This window comes from Lagenorhynchus albirostris, chromosome X (assembly GCF_949774975.1).
Source record: "Lagenorhynchus albirostris chromosome X, mLagAlb1.1, whole genome shotgun sequence".
In the NCBI taxonomy this organism is placed as follows: Eukaryota; Metazoa; Chordata; class Mammalia; order Artiodactyla; family Delphinidae; genus Lagenorhynchus; species Lagenorhynchus albirostris.
Genome location: NC_083116.1, coordinates 1,941,663 through 1,960,603, shown reverse-complemented (window position 1 = coordinate 1,960,603; position 18,941 = coordinate 1,941,663). Strand labels below are relative to the sequence as shown.

Genomic DNA, 18,941 nt, shown 5'->3' with positions numbered 1-18,941 from the left:
CAGCAAGGGCACGGGCTGGGAGCAGGTGATGGCCTTCAGGGCCTGGTTCCGCCCCCTCTGGTGAGCGTGGACTGCGAAGCCCCGTAAGGCCAGAGACCAGGAGCGCCTCCCCCGACTCGGGGCCACGGGAATGGCTGCGGAGCCCCTTAGCTCCTCCCTCTTGCTGTCTCCCCTCCCTCACCCCTGCCGGCCACCCTTCCCGCCTCCGTGCTCCGTGGCCTCTGATGTGGCTGGGCAGGGCTGGTGATGTCTGCCGTCACCGTCATCATCCTGGCCCTCTACTTTGTGATCGAGACCTTCGTGGTGGATGGCCGGGCGTGGCTGGCAGAGTGCACACCTGTCTACGTGCAGTACTTCGTCAAGTTCTTCATTATCGGTGTCACCGTGCTGGTTGTGGCTGTCCCAGAGGGCCTGCCTCTTGCTGTCACCATCTCCTTAGCTTACTCTGTCAAGGTAATAAAATAAACATGACACGAATAAGAATTCCGCGAGCCCGGGGTACAGACCCAGAACTTGTGGTGCAAAGCCGTTAAGCAACTTGGACGAAGCAAGGACTGGATAAAGTTTGGGATTGCTCAGGGGAGGAACGGTAGGCCAAGCAGGGACGTGGAGCTGGACTTGCACATCCTTGCCCACCTGGCTCCCTGGGCAGCGGCGGGTGACGAGCTAGCATCTGCAGGATGTGGGCAGGGTCGCCGAGGGGCCGGGGAGTTGAGGTGGGGGCAGGGGGAAAGGGGGCCCCTGGGAGACGGTGGGCAGGGCAGAGATCGGGGTGGGCAGGGGAGCCACAGGGCCTGCAGGTGACCCGAGAGGGGGCTCTGGGCAGCAGGGAGGCCTGTCTGACGAGAGTCCTTACGTCTCACAGGCCCGCTGCCTCGGCTTGACCACCACCCCACTGCCATCTGAGCTGTGCACCTGCTGCCCGAGGTCCCGGGCCGTTAGTGCCGCGAGGGAAGCTGGTGGGCGGAGCAGAATCCTACATGCCGCTGTGCTCCCCCACCCCGCGAGGACAGCTGGCTACCCAAGCCTCCATCTGTGCCCTTTACAGAAAATGATGAGGGACAACAACCTGGTCCGCCACCTGGACGCCTGTGAGACCATGGGCAATGCCACGGCCATCTGCTCAGACAAGACAGGCACGCTCACCACCAACCGCATGACCGTGGTGCAGTCCTACCTCGGGGACACCCACTATAAAGAGGTTCCGGCCCCCAGCGCCCTGACCCCCAAGATCCTCGACCTCCTGGTCCACGCCATCTCCATCAACAGTGCCTACACCACCAAAATACTAGTGAGCCGGGAGCCAGGGCGGGCCGAGGCGGGGGTAGGATGAGGGGAGGGAACCTGGCCCGGCTACGGCGTGGGCGTCACCAGGGGCTTGCTAGGCTCTCTTAAGGACTTTTGAGCCGAGAGCCACAATCGTTTCTGGGGTGCTGGTCTCCCTCCTTGTCCCCGGACACTGGGCGGGGCCTGCAGGTTCTGGAAGCCCTTCCCAGCCCAGTGAGTCGTGGAAAACCTGCCCATCTAGTCCGTACTGGAGGCCCTCCTTAGCTCCCTGCCACCACACCTGAAAGACGTGGCGGCCGAGGCTGGGCTGGGCCCGGGGACAGTAAGGAGGGTGGCCTTGGGCCTCCAGGGCCATGCTGGTTCTCCTCACCTCGCAGCCTCCAGAGAAGGAAGGCGCCCTCCCACGCCAAGTGGGCAACAAGACGGAGTGCGCTCTGTTGGGCTTCGTCCTGGACCTGAAGCAGGACTTCCAGCCCGTGCGGGAGCAGATTCCTGAAGATAAGCTTTACAAAGTGTACACCTTCAACTCGGTCCGCAAGTCCATGAGCACAGTCATACGCATGCCCGACAGCGGCTTCCGCCTCTTCAGCAAGGGCGCCTCGGAGATCCTGCTGAAAAAGTGAGTGGGCAGCAGGACCCAGCCCGGGGCTGGGGCTAGCTAAAGCGTGTGGCATTTCTGGTTGTATTATTGCGGTAAAGTAGACATAGCATAAAATTGGCCCTTTTCATCACTGTAAAGTGGACAGTGGAGTGGCATTAGGTGCATTCGCACGGCTGTGCGCCATCACCACCACCCAGTCCCAGAGCAAGTTCATCGCCCCAAAGGAAACCCTGTGCCCGTTACACAAGCACTCCTCCCCCTCCCCACAGCCCCTGGCAGCCACTCATCAGCTTTCTGTCTCTGTGGATTTCCTATTCTGGATGTTTCCTATAAATGGAATCATACGGTACATGTGGCCTTTTGCGCCCGGCTTCTTTCACTCAACATAGTGTTCGGAAGGTTCATCCAAGTTGTAGCCCACATCAGTGCTCCATTCCTTGTTATGGCTCAGGTAGACCACATTCTGCCTACCCAGTCATCCAGCGACAGGCACTTGGGTTGTTTCCACCTTCGGCGACTGTGAATCACGCTGCCTTGAGTGGTCATGCGTGAGTTTCTGCTTGAACGCGTGTTTTCAATCCTCCTGGGTATATTCCTGGGAGTGAAATTGCCAGGTCATATGGTAATTCCATGTTTCGTTTTTTGACAAAACACCAAACTGTTTTCCACAGGGGCTGCCCCACTTTACTTCCCCATTGGCAGTGCGCGAGGGTTCCAGCTTCTCATCCTCACCGACGCGTTATTACCTGGTGGTGGTGGTTGTTGTTGTTGTTGTCGCCATGTTGGTGGCATCTTGCTGATACTTGGATGTGAATTCTTTGTCATTTGATTGTTGAGCTGTAAGAGTTTCTGTATGTTCTGAGTATTAGATCCTTAACACATTCTGGTTTTGCAGTATTTTCTCCCGTTCTGTGGGCCGCCGTCTTTTCACTCCCTCGATAGATGTTTGCTCACTGCCTTGACTGTCCTTGGATACACAAATGTCTTTCAATTGTGAAGTCCAGCTTATCTCTTTTTCTCTTTTGTCGCTTGTGCGGGGTTCCTTTTAGAGGTGGTGAAAACGTTCTCGGGTTGACTGTGGTGATGGTAGCACAACTGTGAATATACTAAAAGCCATTGCATGGGACATTTTAAGCGGGTGAGTCGTGTGCTGTGTGAATTGTATCTCAGCAGAGCTGTTAGGGAAACTGAGGTGGGCGACACACGGCTCTGCCTCCAAGTGCACCATGCCCCGCACCCGCTCAGCGTTCACACCTCCCCTTGGCCTTGGCCTCTGCAGCGCCCACGCACCCTTCTAAGACTTGGCCTGATTGTGCTGCCGTGCTCACCCCCGGCTTTCTGGGGCCTTCAGGACAGAGTCCCGAGCAGGACCTCTGGGCTCCTCCCGTGGCCTCCACAGCCAGCTTCTTTCCTTCCTCACCAATCTGCTCGGGGCCCCCATTTGTCCGTCTGCCATGCCAGCCTCTGGGGCCCGTGTTTCCTCTGCTCCTTCGTTTTCTGCACCTGAATCCTGCCAGCCTTCCCCATCCCAGCCCTTCTGTGGTCGCTGCCTTGTCGTGGCCCTGCTCCGCGGCATTCGGTTTTTGCTGATGTCCCACCTCTCTCCCTAAAGCGCAACGGGGCAAGAGTGACAGCCCCCCAACTCCCGTCGAGTCTGTGCGGAGCTGTGGGAACAAAGTACCATCATCCTGGGGGCTTCAAACAACAAAGACCTATTTTCTCCCAGTGCTGGAGGCCAGAAGTCCTCAGTGAAGGTGTGGGTGGGGTCGCCCTCCCCCTAAGGCCTCCAAGGGAGGATCCTCCCTTGTCCGTCCCAGCTGCCGGTGGTGGCTGGCCACCCTTGGCCTCCCTCGGTTTGTACCTGCATCTCTCCAATCTCTGCTGCCATCGTCACACAGCCTTGTCCCTGTGTCTGTGTCTCGACGTGTCCGCTTCTCTTTTTTTGTTTTGTTTTTTTTGCGGTACGCGGGCCTCTCACTGTTGCAGCCTCTCCCGTTGCGGAGCACAGTCTCCGGACGCGCAGGCTCAGCGGCCATGACTCACGGGCCCAGCCGCTCCGTGGCCTGTGGGATCTTCCCGGACCGGGGCACAAACCCGCGTCCCCTGCATCGCCAGGCGGACTCTCAACCACTGCGCCACCAGGGAAGCCCCCGCTTCTCTTTTTATAAGGACAGCAGGCATTGGACTGAAGGCCCATGCTCCTCTACTGCGACCTCATTTAACTTTGCGACAACCCTCTTTCCAAATAAGGTCACATTCTGAGGTTCTGGGCAGAACGTGGAGGGGCACACTGTTAGGCCGCGCACAAGCACAGCGCCCCCTTCTGGGAGAAGCCCTCCACTGCATCACATGGAGGGCTCAGCCGGAGGCCTGGCTCCCCCGCCTCACGGCGAGGGCTCCTCTTGTTCTGTCCGCCCCAGGTGCACCAACATCTTAAACAGCAATGGGGAGCTGCGCAGCTTTCGCCCTCGGGACCGGGACGACATGGTGCAGAAGATCATCGAGCCGATGGCCTGCGATGGGCTCCGCACCATCTGCATCGCCTACCGGGACTTCTCCGCTGCCCAGGAGCCCGACTGGGACAACGAGAACGAGGTCGTGGGCGACCTCACCTGCATAGCCGTTGTGGGCATCGAGGACCCCGTGCGGCCCGAGGTAGCCAGAGCCCCTCTGTGAGCTGCCCGCTTGTCGGGACGGGTGGAGGGGCCACGCTTCTTCGCGTCTGGCCTCGGTGGTGAGGCCTTTAGACGTAAATGCAAGGAGGGAACTGCCCCTTTCTCCTGCCCTCCTGGCCATCACGCCACTCCCTGCCAGACTTTGTAGGCAGAACAAATGGCAGCCCGCCAGAGTTGGACCAACTGGGGAGGGTGGGCGATGGCAGAGCCTCGGGGTCCTCCAGGGGCATGGCCAACACGCCCCAGATCAGACCTTCCCCGGCACACTGGACCCCCACCCTCGTCCTCTTGCCCTTGCACCCTTCAGGAGGCTCGGTCCTGCCGTCTGGAAGGCCCCCTCCTGCTTGGCCTCCGCCAGGTAAGAGAGGGCGGCAGTTAGAACCTCGACGGCTGCCAACGCCCGCAGGACTGATGGACCAGAGGGGCTGGTGAGGGAGACGCAGGAGCCGGGGACAACTCCCAGGGCTCTGGTTCCGAGAACTGGGTAGATGGTGTTTGGGGGGCTGGGGGAGGGGAAGGCAGTTCTCAGTCGAGGGTTTGGTTGGGGCCGAGTGAGGTTCGGGACATCCCCATGGAGATGTCACGTGGTTAGGTCCTGGCCAGAGAGACATTCTCCAGAGGCGTCTTTTCATGAGTGATGGTCGTGGGTGCAGCGGAGCACAGGTGGGAGGAGCCTGCGAAGGAGACTCCAAGGAAGGGGCCGGGCGGGGAGGGGAGACTGTGAGGGGCGTGTGGCTGAGCACGGCAGCCAGCGTGTGGACGCAACTTCACCCAGAGCTCTGCTGAACAGGGAACGGAGCGACAGGGCAGAGGTTGGTCAGGGTGCAGAGAGGAAGAGCAATGGAGGCGGTGCTGGTCCTTCAAGATGCAAGACCCCCGAGGGAGAGAGCCTGCCAGGCTGGCCCTGGAGCGGGGTGCTGGCGGCAGCTGCAGGACACCAGCCCCCAGAGAGAGTGTGCAAGGCACGGGGGGTGCAGGTTGTGAGGCAGGGAACAATCCTCTCTCTCCCAGGGCCTCTCCAGTGGCGCCCACCTCGTGTCAGAAGCACGGGCACCTTGATCCTGCCAATTAGCCTGAAAACATGTGCGTGCACGGGCTGCCCTCAGCTCTCCCTCGGGAGACAGGCATTCACGTACTGGATCAGACACCACAGACCCTCCATTCAGAAGTCAGGGGTCATCAGCGACAGCGCATCCCCGAATTCCAAGGAGATAGGGACCATCGTGTGCAGAGAAGGGGCACCCGGAGTTGGCCCCAGGAGGAAGCGGGTGGTGGCAAAGGCAAGGAGAGAGACTTAGAGCCAAGGAATGGGCCCAGAGAAGGCAGGTGGGGAGAGAAGCTGCCTGGAGAGCAGGGGCACAGGATGCCGCTGAGGGAGGCAGGGCTACCTCCAGGGACACAGGGACTGGGCCTTTCCCTTCGCCGGACCAAGGAGAAACTGAGGCGCAGAGGAAGGCTGTGTCCATACGGCGAGCCGAGTCCTAAAGCCATGTGGTCCTTGCATAGACCCGATGGCCTCTCCACCTGAACAGAGCCCCTAGGTGGCCGCTCCAGGGTGATGGTTGTCCTCTCCTTACTCCTTGGGACGTGTCGACAGTAGCAGCTCTAGACTTTTCCATCCAGATAACTGGGGCTGAATGAAGCTGCCGGAAAGCCAGAGCTCCTGTTGGAATGTCTCACAGACCCAGGAAGGCGACATTCACGGACCCCCAGGGCCCTGGCCAAGGCCATTTCTACAGCATCATAACAAACCCGCCAGCCCTTCCACCTCCGCCCTTTGCCCGGATGGAGGGGTGTGAGGTGTGAAGCGGCTGGCAGCCGCACGGCACGGGGAGCCCTTCTTGCCTGACCCCCTGGGCCAAGGAGCCCTGCAAGCTTCCCCTAAGTTCCAGCATAAATATTTGTTGCAAACTGAAGCTCTGGTCGTCGATGTAAGGTTGGAGGCCTGAGATGTATTTGTAGATCTCCGAGGCAGAGCTGCAGAGGCCCTCTTCTGGCCCACGGCAGCTCATTTACAGAAGCGCCAATGAGGCTAGACTGGGGGCTGAACGTGGGGGCCAGATGGTACAGTCCAGAAGGGCTGCACACAGGCGGGGTGAGGCCCAGCCCTTCCCCCGGTCCGTGCTCTTCTCAGAGAGGGATATTATTGTTTTTATACGTTTTCATCTTAGAGAAAACATAGATAAAAGTTCCCTGAAGGTCACCCTGAAGGCTCAGCCTCAGTGGCTGTCCCGGCGGCTAGAAGCACAGGGTGAGAGAGCCGCCAAGGCCAGGCAATGGGCAGCTCGTTTAAGATCCAGAAACGGCCTTGGCAAAAGGGCCCAGGGCGCAGGATCGCTCCTCTCTGGCTGGAGAGTGGCTGAGTGGGAGGCTGGGCAGCAGGTGGGGAAGCCAGGCAGAAGCCCACGGGGACCAGCCATCCACGCAGTGGCCAAGGAGGGGAGCCCCAGGTGCTGACGGCAGGCGGGAAGGCCGATAGGGTGCTGTTCAACTTGCCGGGATGCCTGGGGGCCTGGGACGGCTACAGCCTGTGGAGGGCCTGGCAGGGGGTTGTCTCTGCCCTGGGGAGCCGCATGGACCCTGTAGGCAGGCTGTACTTATGCCAGAGGGCCTGGGGGCTCCTGCAGACACCTGGCTGCCTGCTGTGCTGTCGGGCCTCAGCCAGTGGGAGGCAGGCGAGGAAGGACAGTCACCCGATGAGGGAGAGGGCGCCTGCAGACGGAGGGAGCTTCCTGCCACCTGGCTTGGAGGCCAAGGGCCTTTCAGACCAGAGACGAGCCGGGCCTGGGCTGAGCCCACACAGAGGAGGCCAGCAGAGGCTGCACCTGGGGCTCCCAGGGCTCAGGCCCATCATGGCCACTTGGTGGCAGCAGAGGGGCTGCTCCTCCCAGACGCATCAGAGGTGGTGGGGGGAGCTTGCTGGAAAGGGAGGTATCTCCCGGCAGCTCATCCTCTAGCGCTCAAGGATCCCCAAAGAACAGAAAGCGTCCCTGAGCTGAGCGAGGAGACGCGTTACCGGGGGTGTGGGACGCAAGCCCCCTTCCCGGGGCGGGGCCTTCTAGGCCGCCTGGCCATATTTGCTGCAGGGATTGTAAGGTCACTCTGTCCCAGCCCAAAAGTGGGAGCCCCTCTGGCTGGGCCCCGGGTACCCCTCCTCTTCCTACTCTCTCCCTGGCTGAGATCACAGCCTCCACACCCTGGCTTCGGGGGCCACCAGCGTGCCCGGACCTCCCGGGCCAGTGGTCCCCTGCAGCCGACCTGGCCCCGCCTGCTGCCCACCTCCCCTGGGGTCTCCCAGCTGCCCTGACCCCCTGGCGCCTGGCCCCAGCTCCTCCGGCCTGGCCACCAGGCCACCCCCGGGACACCGCGTGCTCCCGTGCTCTCTGTCATGCTTACACGGTTCCGGGGGCTCAGCCCGGCCCCACCGGGAGCCCACAGTGGGGTGCGCCGGGCCCAGCGGACTCATCTCCTTGCCCCGCCGCATCTCCTTGCCCTCCTCTCCCCTCCTGGCCCCTCAGGCGCGGTCGGCACGACTCTCCTCTGCGCTGCTGTCTCGGGCTCACAAGTCCCCTCCTCGCTGGAACGGGAGTGTCTCCACTCCACAATGCCACCCCCTCCCAGCCGGCCTCCGCTCCCTTCAGCACTGGAGGGATGTCTTGTTCTTCTCCCTTTTCCGGAATCTAATCTTATGTTTGGAAAATGGAGAGGTACTAAGGAACCAGAGTGATGTCCCATTTCCTCTAATGAGCAGTGAGAATGCCTTGTCATGTCAAGCCTACGGCTCTAAATGTCTTAGGTTTTATATCATTTAAAAAAAAAAAGTGGCGGGGAAACAGATGTTATTGAGCTTGGCCAACAAGGCCAGAGCCTGCCTTGAGTCAGGGCCCGAGAGGGTCCAACCCGAGGTGGGTCCTGCCAGCTGGCGGGGCAGCTGGGGCCAGAGGTTCCTTTCTTGTCCTTCCGGAGCTCACTGGCATGGCCCCTGCCAGCTGGCCTGCTAACGGGACTGGTCCTGGCTCGGCTGCTCTGGGTCTCCATTTCCCCAGTGGAAACTGAGGTTGAAAGAGCTGGGTGATTTCTCCGGTCACCTTGCTGCACACGGCTCCGACGGTGCCCCTTGACAGCATTCCAGTGGCTTCTCCCAGCCTTGCTCGTGCTGTCAGGGCCTGGTTCTGAGTCGTCGGTGGTCCCCGGGGCCGGCACAGGGAAGGAGGCACCTGGGCTTGGGGGCACCCTGCTCCCTGCGGGCCAGGCTCCCAGCCGGGGCAGAGCTGACAGGCCGTCTCTCCCGCCTCCTCCAGATCTGGATGGAGGAACGGCTCTGGGCTCCAGCCGTCTTGTCCCTTCCAGGTCCCTGAAGCTATCCGCAAATGCCAGCGCGCTGGCATTACAGTCCGCATGGTGACGGGGGACAACATCAACACGGCCCGCGCCATTGCGGCCAAGTGCGGCATCATCCAGCCCGGGGAGGACTTCCTGTGCCTGGAGGGGAAGGAGTTCAACCGGCGGATCCGAAACGAGAAAGGCGAGGTAGCTCCCGGCCGTCAGCCCTCCTCGAGTCCACGGTTCTGCCACCGGGGCTCTGCAGCGTCTGTGCTTTTCCCTCCCAGATAGAACAGGAGCGTCTGGACAAGGTGTGGCCCAAGCTGAGGGTCCTTGCCCGATCGTCTCCCACCGACAAGCACACTCTGGTTAAAGGTAATGGAGTGGGTCACTCCTCACCCTGCCCTGCCCCTGCCCCGGGGGGCGGGACGCAGGCGGGGTATGGCCATCACCCCTCGGGTCGTCGTCTGCTCCCAGACGCCCAAAGCTGAGCTTCCAGTTGGGTCTCAGGGTACTCAGCTCTGCACCCACTGCTGCTGGAGACTGTGTCTCAGAGGAAGTCACTGGCCCTCCCTGAACCTCATCGGGAAAATGGGGATAATAATGGAGACTCCCTCAAAGGGCTGACCTGCCGGAGCTCGAGCCTCCACTTCCCTGCGCTCACAGTATCAATGGAAGACGCCAGTAGAGACCAGCTCTCTTCATAGCAGATGGGGAAACTGGGGCCCAGGAGAGGGAGACATTTCTCCAAGTTGCCCAGTGCCGAGCCCCTGCCTTCTACGAAATCCCACCACCCTGTATCATCGCACTGGGTGATGGGCCAGGGTGGGAGAAGGGGGATGCGACTGCCAGTGAAGGCACAGGACTTGGTCCCAAAGATGGTGGACAGCACGGAGGACTGGAGCCTACTGCCCCCCCCGCCCCCGGGCTGGTCACCCGGGGCCACAGGTGGCACCAGACCTGCCCTGATCTGTGTTCCAGGGATCATCGACAGCAACACCGGCGAGCAGCGGCAGGTGGTGGCCGTGACCGGGGACGGCACCAACGATGGGCCAGCCCTCAAGAAGGCGGACGTGGGCTTCGCCATGGTAAGCCACCCGCTGTCAGCCTGGCTCACCACGCCAGGTGGGGCCTTGTGATGGAGGACGTAAGCTTTGTGCAGCAGTGTGGGGGCTAGCGTTGAGGCAAGTTGCAGAGGGCCTCTGCAAGCTCTGCCCTGTTGGTGGCGGCTGCAGCGGCGGCGCCCTCTTTGTTTGTGAGCAAAACCTCTCCAGTACAAGGACACGTTTGGAGTGGGTGAGGGGGGCTGGGGAAGGGGCCCCGTGGACACGGTGTGTGTGTCCCCCAGGGCATCGCGGGGACTGACGTGGCAAAGGAAGCCTCGGACATCATCCTGACGGACGACAACTTCACCAGCATCGTCAAGGCCGTCATGTGGGGCCGCAATGTCTACGACAGCATCTCCAAGTTCCTGCAGTTCCAGCTGACGGTCAATGTGGTGGCCGTGATTGTGGCTTTCACGGGTGCCTGCATCACTCAGGTGGGCACTGGGGGCCACCGGGGCCCAGGGAAGACCCCGGGCTCTCCCTCCCATGGCCGGGCTCCTCCCGCCCGGTGCACCTGGACCCCAGTGTGCAGAGCAAGCCCAGGGGACCCCGCCCCCAGCAGGGTGAGGGCTGAAGAGCCCCTACCTGAGGACCCAGTGGCGGGAGCCAGGTTTTTTTTGTTGCAGACTTTTTTGGTTGACATAGAATTCACCCATCAAAAACTTCACCGTTTGAGAGTATACAATTCAGTGACTTTTAAGTACATTCACAGTGTTGTACCATCATCACCTCTATGTAGTTCCGTCATGTTTTCATCACCCCAAAAGGAAGCGCCACTCCCCCTCCACCAGCCCCCGGCACCCGCTCATCTGCTTTCTGTCTCTACAGACTTACCTATTCTGGACATTTCAGCTACACGGAACCAAATCATAGGTGGTTGTTTGTGTCTGGCTCCTTCACTTAGCGCAATGTTCTCGAGGTCCATCCATGTTGTAGCAGGTACTTTATTCCTCTTGATGGTGGACTGATGTTCCATTGTATGGAGCAAGCACCTTGTGTTTCTGCATCCCTCCATCAATGGGCATTTGGGTTGTTTCCACCTGTGGCCGCTGTGGACATGCGTGTGCAAGTCTTGGTAGACCTGCATTTGCGCTTGTCCTGGGTCTGCTGGGAACTCCGTGGTTAACCTTTGCAGGAGCCTCTTTTCCTTTTTCAGTTCTCCAATTCTCCCCATTAGTGAGTGTCCAGAATTTGTCTCCCTTTCAAAGGTATTTTTGAATTGAGATAAAATCCGCATGACATAAACTGTACCGTAATAGCCATTTGAACCAAAGTGTACCATCCTGTGGTTTCTGATGCATTGCACATCTTGTGCAACCGTCACCTATACCTCAGTCCAGAACCTTTTCATCACCCCTGTACCCACCAGGCAGCCACTCCCCACTCTCCTCTCCCCCAGCCCTGGCATCCACCCATTCGCTTTCTGTTTCCATGGGTCTGTCAGTTCCAGAGGTTTCATAGGCATGGAATCCTACAGGATATGGTCCCTGGTGTCTGTCTTCTGTGAGGCTCATTTTTAACCAACAAGTCAGAGGCGATGGGAAGGAAGGTCCAGTGCAGTTTCTACCTCTTCCTGGCCCTTGGGTGCAGGAATGCATCTGTCGGGCTCTTTTATGGTCTGGGCCAAGTGACAGGGCGTGGCAGCCTCCTGCTAACAGTTTGGACCACACCTTCTAGATCACTGCCAGCAGGTGAGAGAAGAAGGGAGACTGACAACATTTTAAGAGCAGGAATCTGAAAGCCCAGCGAAAACTCTCTGCTAACTTTAAGAAAACATAGGGATGGAGATGTCGCGTTTTTATGGGAAGGTTGGATTTGTTGCATTTTCACTTGAATTCAATTCCAGTGACATTGACCCCAAGCTGCGTCTCTTCCCAGGAGTGGGGGGCCGGTGGGGTTTCCAGGCCCATGTTGGGGTAACTGGCTCCTCTCCACAGGACTCTCCTCTCAAAGCCGTGCAGATGTTGTGGGTGAACTTGATCATGGACACATTCGCCTCTCTGGCCCTGGCAACAGAGCCGCCCACTGAGTCGCTGCTGCTGCGGAAGCCGTATGGCCGGGACAAGCCCCTGATCTCACGGACCATGATGAAGAACATTCTGGGCCACGCCGCCTACCAGCTCACTACCATCTTCACGCTGCTGTTCGTCGGTAGGTTGGCCCAGGGCACCCTGTGCTGTGGCCAGCCCCGCAGGCTCCGGCGCTGTCCGGCAGTGGCAGGGACAGACGGGCACCTGGGGACCCGATTTCCGGTGAGGACCCCTCGGCCCTCACCTCCCTGCCATCCTGGGAGTTTTGTTCTCTGTACGGCATCGGCTCCTTTTAGGAGATTCCTTTATTTACGTGGGGGCGGGTTTGTCGCTTTGTCTATGTGTGGCCTCTCTTCCTGACGTCAGAGGGCCTCCACGGGTCTGATGAGCCTTGACCACGTGGTGGCTTGGCTCTCAGCACATGTTCCTGGGAGTAGACTCAAAGTTCAGTGCAGGCATGGCGGTGGCCAAGGGGCAAGAGTCACCACGTGAGGGCGCCCAAACGGCAGCACCTGGGGTCCCCTCATGGGGCCTTTCTCTGCTATCTCGGGAGCAGAAGCTGGTCATGGCTGACCCGAGAGCCGTTCCTTCCCCAGCTCGAGCCAGTGTGCAAACGGGTCTTAATGTCTTCACCCCTGTCCTGGGGTTTCAGTGCCAGACCCCCCTGGTCTGGACCCGGCCTTGGCTGTGATCTCCCGTTGCTTAGCCTGGGGGCTGGGGGGCTCATGACTTCCAGCCGTGTCGCCCGGTGGTGACGCGCCCACCTGGGCCCGGCTCCCCTCACGCGGCCCTGGGCTTGCAGGCGAGCTCTTCTTCGACATTGACAGCGGGAGGAACGCGCCCCTGCACTCGCCGCCCTCCGAGCACTACACCATCATCTTCAACACCTTCGTCATGATGCAGCTCTTCAACGAGATCAACGCGCGGAAGATCCATGGCGAGCGCAACGTCTTCCACGGCATCTTCGGCAACCCCATCTTCTGCACCATCGTGCTGGGCACCTTCGCCATCCAGGTAGGAGCGACGGCTCCACTCTTGCAGGTCCCTCCAGGTCTGCCACTCCCATTTCTAGAACTCCATTCCTTGGCGGGAGGCCACCTTAACTCCAGGAGGCGCTGAGTGTTCAAAACCAGGGCGTATTGATAGAAAATGTGAGGTAGAGCGAGGCCAACAGGCCAGGATAGCTGGTTTCTCGCAGTTCTCAGAGGGGGGGCCAGCCATGGCACAGGGACCACCTGGGGAAGCACCCGGGCTGGTCGGCAGGCAGGAGAGCGGGAAACCCAGAGCAGGAGCTGAGGCAGGAGGGGCAGGCTGAGCACTTGATGGTGTGAATAATTCCCGGGCTCTGGGGTGTAGGGCTGTCCACCTTGTGGTCTGGGACCCAGCCCTGGGTGGTTAGGGAGGGGGACAGTGGCCTGGAGGGTGAGAGCCCAGGAACAGAGAGAGTTGGAGTGTGGCCTTGGGACCAGTTGGTCTGTAGTTGAAAAGCTCACCCCTGGAAGAGGACTCCTCCCACGGAGGGGCCATGAGGCTGCGGGAGGAACATGGCTAACATGACCGAGCCTCGCCCGAAGGCTGGAAAAGGGACAGTCCGGGGCGCCTGGCTCAGTGGGCACCTTGAAGCAAGCGAGGCCACGTGCCCGTCCGGCACAGCACCCACGGCCTGTGGTCAGCCGGTCTAGGAAGCTTCTCTAGGCACTGGCTGAGGTGGGGACGAAGGGAAGGAGGCCAGAGAAAAGAAGGCTCCCGGGAACTGCCTGTCTACCTGGGTGAAGCAACAAGTCTTCTGACTCCCTGAGCTCGGCCCACAGGACAGGGGGAGCCCCGAGGGCTAGAGGAGCTGGCCGGACGCGCCTCCCGCCCACCCCTCTTCCACAGATTGTCATCGTGCAGTTCGGCGGAAAGCCCTTCAGCTGCTCCCCGCTGTCTACGGAACAGTGGCTCTGGTGCCTGTTTGTTGGTGTTGGGGAGCTGGTCTGGGGACAGGTAAGTGTCTGCCTCGGTGGCTTTCCCAGCCCTGCCCCTTTCCAATTTGTCTGGGGAACTGTGGGCAGCCCAGGGTCCCCTAGCCTGCCTCTGGGACAGGCCATGACCTAGGTGCAGGGCCACAAGTGACAGCCTCAGCAGAGAGCATGCAAAGGGCCATGGCTGGGATGTCACAGCGCCCAGCAAAACCACCCGCCGCTCCCCTTGCCACGGTAGGAGCTGAAAATCGTGCCTTAGAATTGGGTGGCTTGGAAAATGCTCACATATTTGAAGCTACACAATACCTCTGTGAACCTTCCAGACAGGGTGGCTTCAACGGCAGGTGTTATTCTCTGGAGGCTAGATGTCCAAGATCATGCTTACATAGGGCAGGCCCAGGAGAGGCCGGGCACGAGCTCCCAGCTCCCCCGCCAGGGGAGTCGCGTGGCAGTGCAGTTTCTCCCAGCAGTAATGTGTGATGACACGCACGGGTACCACCATCGGGGCAGCTCCCCTGAGTGGTGCGGTCCGGGGACTTGAGTGGCGTCGGTCCTGGAGGCCTGGGGAGCCCATGTGACTTAGTTACTCAATCTCTGCGCCCCAGAGGTCAGGATGGTACATGCGACCCAGGGACCCGCCCCAAATCACCGCGGCAGTGTAGCCCGCCTGCCCTCGGCCCCAGCTAAACCAAGAGGCAGGGGCCTAAAGGTCCCCTCCCATGAGCCAGGCCAGGGCCAGACCTTGGTCTGGCGAAGCGAGTCCCTTACGTCACACACTGTGCGGGAAGGTGGCGTGAGCCGCTCCTCTGGGCGTCGACGGAGGAGGGTCCACCGGCACGCACACTGCTTTGGAGAGCAGGCTTCGGCAGCAGGCAGAGGCGGCCCAGGGGCCGCCCGCAGGGAGCAAGCACTGAGGAGAGAGCTGCACACGGTGCCGGGGCCTGTGCAGGGGCGGGCGCACACATGGCCTGGGCCTGCATCAGCGGGAGGCGGGCAGCCTGCATCCGCTCCCGGCCCCAGCAGAGCTCCCACCTCTGACGGCCACTTCTGCCTGCTGTCCCTCACCTCTGGCGACCCAGGTCATCGCCACCATCCCCACCAGCCAGCTCAAGTGCCTGAAGGAAGCGGGGCACGGGCCCGGGAAGGACGAGATGACCGACGAGGAGCTGGCTGAGGGCGAGGAAGAGATCGACCACGCCGAGCGGGAGCTGCGCAGAGGCCAGATCCTCTGGTTCCGGGGCCTCAACCGGATCCAGACGCAGGTAAGCCGCTGGGCTGCTCGGCCGCTCTGGCTCTCCCGCCTCGCGAGGGGGGCAACAAGCCAGAGGCGGAGAATGGGCGAGATGAGCCTGAGAGAGGACAGGGAAGCCCTTGGGGCTTGCCGCCACGACCACAAGGGCAGTTGCCGGATGTGCCGGATGACAGTACGTCTCCAAGATGGCCTCTCCCTGACGCCTCGCTCAGAGCCCAGGTGGCCCTCCCCGCTAGTGGGCACAGGTGTCAGCTAACGGCGTGTGCTGTGACCCAGAGCTGTATCTCAGGGAGATGGGGGCACGGGCCACCCGCTGTTTGAGTAGCTGCTGGGACTCGTTTTCTTTCCTGGGAGCTGCCCCAGGTCATGGGGCAGGGGCCTTCTCGGGATGAGGCAGATGCCCGTTTCCAATAGCCTTTGGTGAGCTCACCATTCATTGGGTTATACTGTGAATTCTGTGGAAAGGCTTCATTTGGGAAGTGAACTCTGGTAACCAAGTTGGTCCGTTCTGTGCATCCCAATCTCCTCTATAAACTCAGACAGCCAGGACGACTGCCCAGCTGTGGGCGCTTGCAAAGGCTTCCTGAGAGTCTGCCTGACAGAGCCACCCTTGCTTCCTGCCCCCAGCTCTTCCCGGCCAGCCTTCTTGCCAGAATGTTCCATACTTGCTGTCTCTCTCATCATAGCCTGACATCAGCCCTCAACACCCCAGAGGCGGTTCTCACCAAGGTCTGTGAGACACCCTCCCGGCTCCCGAGCTGGGCTGTCCCTCCATCCCTCCCGCTTGCGGACTGTTTCCCAGCACCCTTCCGGAAGTGCGGTCCGCCCTGCTCTCCTGGCAGCTTGCTGGCCCCTCTCCATCTTCCTTGCTTGTCACTCCCACCTCCCACTGAGACCGTGGTCTGCCCTGTCGCCTGGCTGTGACCCTAGCTGCTGGAAGTCCCACGGTCCCCGGGGCACTGGTCTCTTCTTGCCAGTTCCCCGTGGCCTGGCCCTCCCCGCACAGCCTCCAGATGGCAACCAGGCGCCCCTCACGCACCACCTTCTCCTCTGCCTCACGGCACCCACCCTGGGCTCAGGTCAGCCCAGACCCAGGCCCCACCTCCCCAAGCCCACCTCCTCCCGCCCCCCAGCTCCTGATCCATGGCTCCCTCACTTCTACTGCCCAAGCCAGAGCCCTGGAGCTGTCCCAGACCCTCTTCCCGTCTCCCCACACACGTGGCACATTGGCATGGCCCTTCGAACGCGCATGCCCGGTCCAGCCACCTCCGGCCCCGCCCCCAACATCCTCCTGGCTCAGCCGCCCACGTCTCTGCCTGGACTGAGGCTCCCGGGGTCCACCCTGGACCCCTGCAGCCTATTTGCAACATAGCCAGCGTGTGACACCCCATCACTCCCTGCTCCTCCCGGGCCTTTCTCCGTGCTCTGTCCTGGACCCACAGCCCCACTGCCCCGACCCAGCTCCAATTGCTCTTGCCCCGGAGACCCACCGGCAGGAAGAACACCACCGGGCGCCTGCTTGGGTGGCTTCCCGCGTGGCCGCTTGGCCTGGGCCAGGACCTGAGAGCACAGCTCTCCCCAGCGCCCGCCTCCAGCCTGTCACAAGTCACCATGGGCTCGTCCCAAAGAATCCTCCATGCCAGGTGCCCAAAGCGCCCTCCCAGTGCACGCGGCTCACCAGTTGCTGCCACACAACCCCTGGGGGCCTAGTCTCTGGGCGCCCCTCTCCTCCCCAGGCGCCAGCCTCAGCTCCCCGGCCAGAAGCTTTCAGCCTCCCGCCTGCCTCTCGGCATCACCCCACGTGCCCTGCGTCCCCGGAACTCCTGCTGCCTTCCCAGACTCCCACTCTGCTCGCCGCGTTGCTGGGCCTCCGCAGCTCCCACCGTGTCCCCTGGGGCCCCTCCTCACCCCACGGCGGCCCCGTGAAGCCTTCTCAGAGTCCCAAGGGGCTGCTCCGGGCCTCTGGCTCAGCCCTCCCGGCATCGCAGGCGCCTTGGCCAGCGTGGCGGGGGAAGGATGTCTTGGGCCCGGCCAGAACACTGAGCGCCCAGTAGAATGGGAGGAGCCTTTGTCACCAGCTGTCTAGGTTTTCCCCGTGGCCTCCTGACTGCTCAACTGTGAGCACCCACCCACCCATCCCGCCCCGACGGGCTCCGGTGTGTCATGCTGGGTGGGTTCTGCAGCAGAGCCTATTTGCTTCCATCGCTGAGCCAAAGTCAGTGTTAGCTCTTCTAGCAGCCAAGACGACAGCCCTGCCCCAATCCTAGGTGTCTGGGAAGAGGTCTCTGGTGCCCCAGTCACCTGTGCGTCTGTGTCTTCTTACTGCCTGCAGGCTCTTGGACCTGACACTGCCACCCCATTGGTAGAGTAGGTCCCCTCAGTCAGAGCCTTGCAGTTCTGGGCTGGTCGGGTCCCTGCTTTCCACACGGGGAAATGGGGCCCAGAAAGAAGGGACTTGCCCAAGGTCACCCAAGTCTCCTTCCCCCATCCCTTAGCCCTGGCCTCTCCATGGAGCCACTCATTCCTCCCCTTGACTTTGTCACATCAACTCCACCACACTTCTCAGGAATGCCGAACCAACCAGTTGCTTTAGTTCACTTTTTAAGAGCGTTTGTTCATTTTGATTCAAAATACCTGCTTGCAAAGCAGAAATAAAGCCCCTCAAGTTGCATACACCCCATGCCAAGAGAAACGTTCTCTAGGCAGCCAGCCCTAGATTTCCAACCTTTGCAAGGCACAAAATTGCTCCCCAGACTTCAGAGACCAGCACAAGTTTTTATGTTGCTAAGTGAAGGCATTTCCTAAGCTGCTGCCCGCTCTCACCATCATTCCAGGCACATAGAAACGCACCAGCCAGGAAGGGTGTCATTCCAGAATAAAAGAGTCCTCCAAATGCAGGACGTGGAGCTTTTCAAAGTGCTCACGACGTGGTCTATTTCGCATTCCATTCTAAACCAGAGAAGCTTCAGCAGTGACTGGGCCTCGTTCCTGGCCCAGTGTGGGGGGCTTCCGGGTAGGCGTGGGGCGGAGGGATAATTCTGTGGTATTTTGACTGATACCATCATCGCCTCGGGACACCATGCGGAGAGGCCCAATCAGAGGCAGGAAAGGCATTTTTCCCTTCCCTTGTCGCCTTTGCCACAGTAAGAGTCCCCTCTTGGGACAGTCCCCTGTCTCCGTAGCCTTAGAAACATCTCAATCTAGGGAGGAGATGCCCCCCCCCCCCGCAAAGAGACAGCGACATCGGCATGGGTCATCTTCCTTCAGTGTGCTGGGGCACTCGGCACTGCGCCAGTCCCCGTGGGCACTCAGTATGCCTTACTTCTGCTGGGCAGAAGGGGGCTCAGTGGTGCGTACACAACAATTAGTCTGTCTGGCAGCGCGTCCAAGGGTTGAAATGCCGGCCGTCTTCACTTTGGTTGGGATGGGGGCTGTCTGAGCACTCCGCTGCTTACGTCATCCAGTGAACTATGTGGCACTTTCTAGAAATCAGATCCACCTTCTAAGGCCAGAGATTCCACACACACTCCCCACTAAGAGGGGACATTCTCTAAGAAGCGGCCCGAAGTACGCCACAGCGGGCTGGCCTCCCAGAATCTAGACACACGGTCTTCTGATGGGGGGACGTTCACAGTGGCCACCCAGCCACGGTTCCTTGGGACCCCACGCCTGGGCTTGCTCCACCCCCAGGCCCCCCTGCCAG

The 18,941-nt window shown here is 60.7% G+C and overlaps 1 protein-coding gene across 4 annotated transcripts in view; it reads left to right on the top strand.

The window, feature by feature from the left end:
* ATP2B3 (ATPase plasma membrane Ca2+ transporting 3) overlaps positions 1-18,941 on the top strand; it is a 40,714-nt gene that overhangs the window by 10,208 nt on the left and 11,565 nt on the right. For all 4 annotated transcript variants that reach the window (XM_060137989.1, XM_060137988.1, XM_060137991.1 and 1 more), the window contains 12 exons: positions 239-453; positions 1,049-1,291; positions 1,665-1,906; positions 4,309-4,543; positions 8,914-9,093; positions 9,174-9,261; positions 9,868-9,974; positions 10,235-10,426; positions 11,930-12,143; positions 12,825-13,036; positions 13,901-14,008; positions 15,066-15,248. In XM_060137989.1, coding sequence (XP_059993972.1) covers positions 239-453; positions 1,049-1,291; positions 1,665-1,906; positions 4,309-4,543; positions 8,914-9,093; positions 9,174-9,261; positions 9,868-9,974; positions 10,235-10,426; positions 11,930-12,143; positions 12,825-13,036; positions 13,901-14,008; positions 15,066-15,248 — 2,219 coding nt within the window. The remainder of the gene's footprint in view (positions 1-238; positions 454-1,048; positions 1,292-1,664; positions 1,907-4,308; positions 4,544-8,913; positions 9,094-9,173; positions 9,262-9,867; positions 9,975-10,234; positions 10,427-11,929; positions 12,144-12,824; positions 13,037-13,900; positions 14,009-15,065; positions 15,249-18,941) is intronic.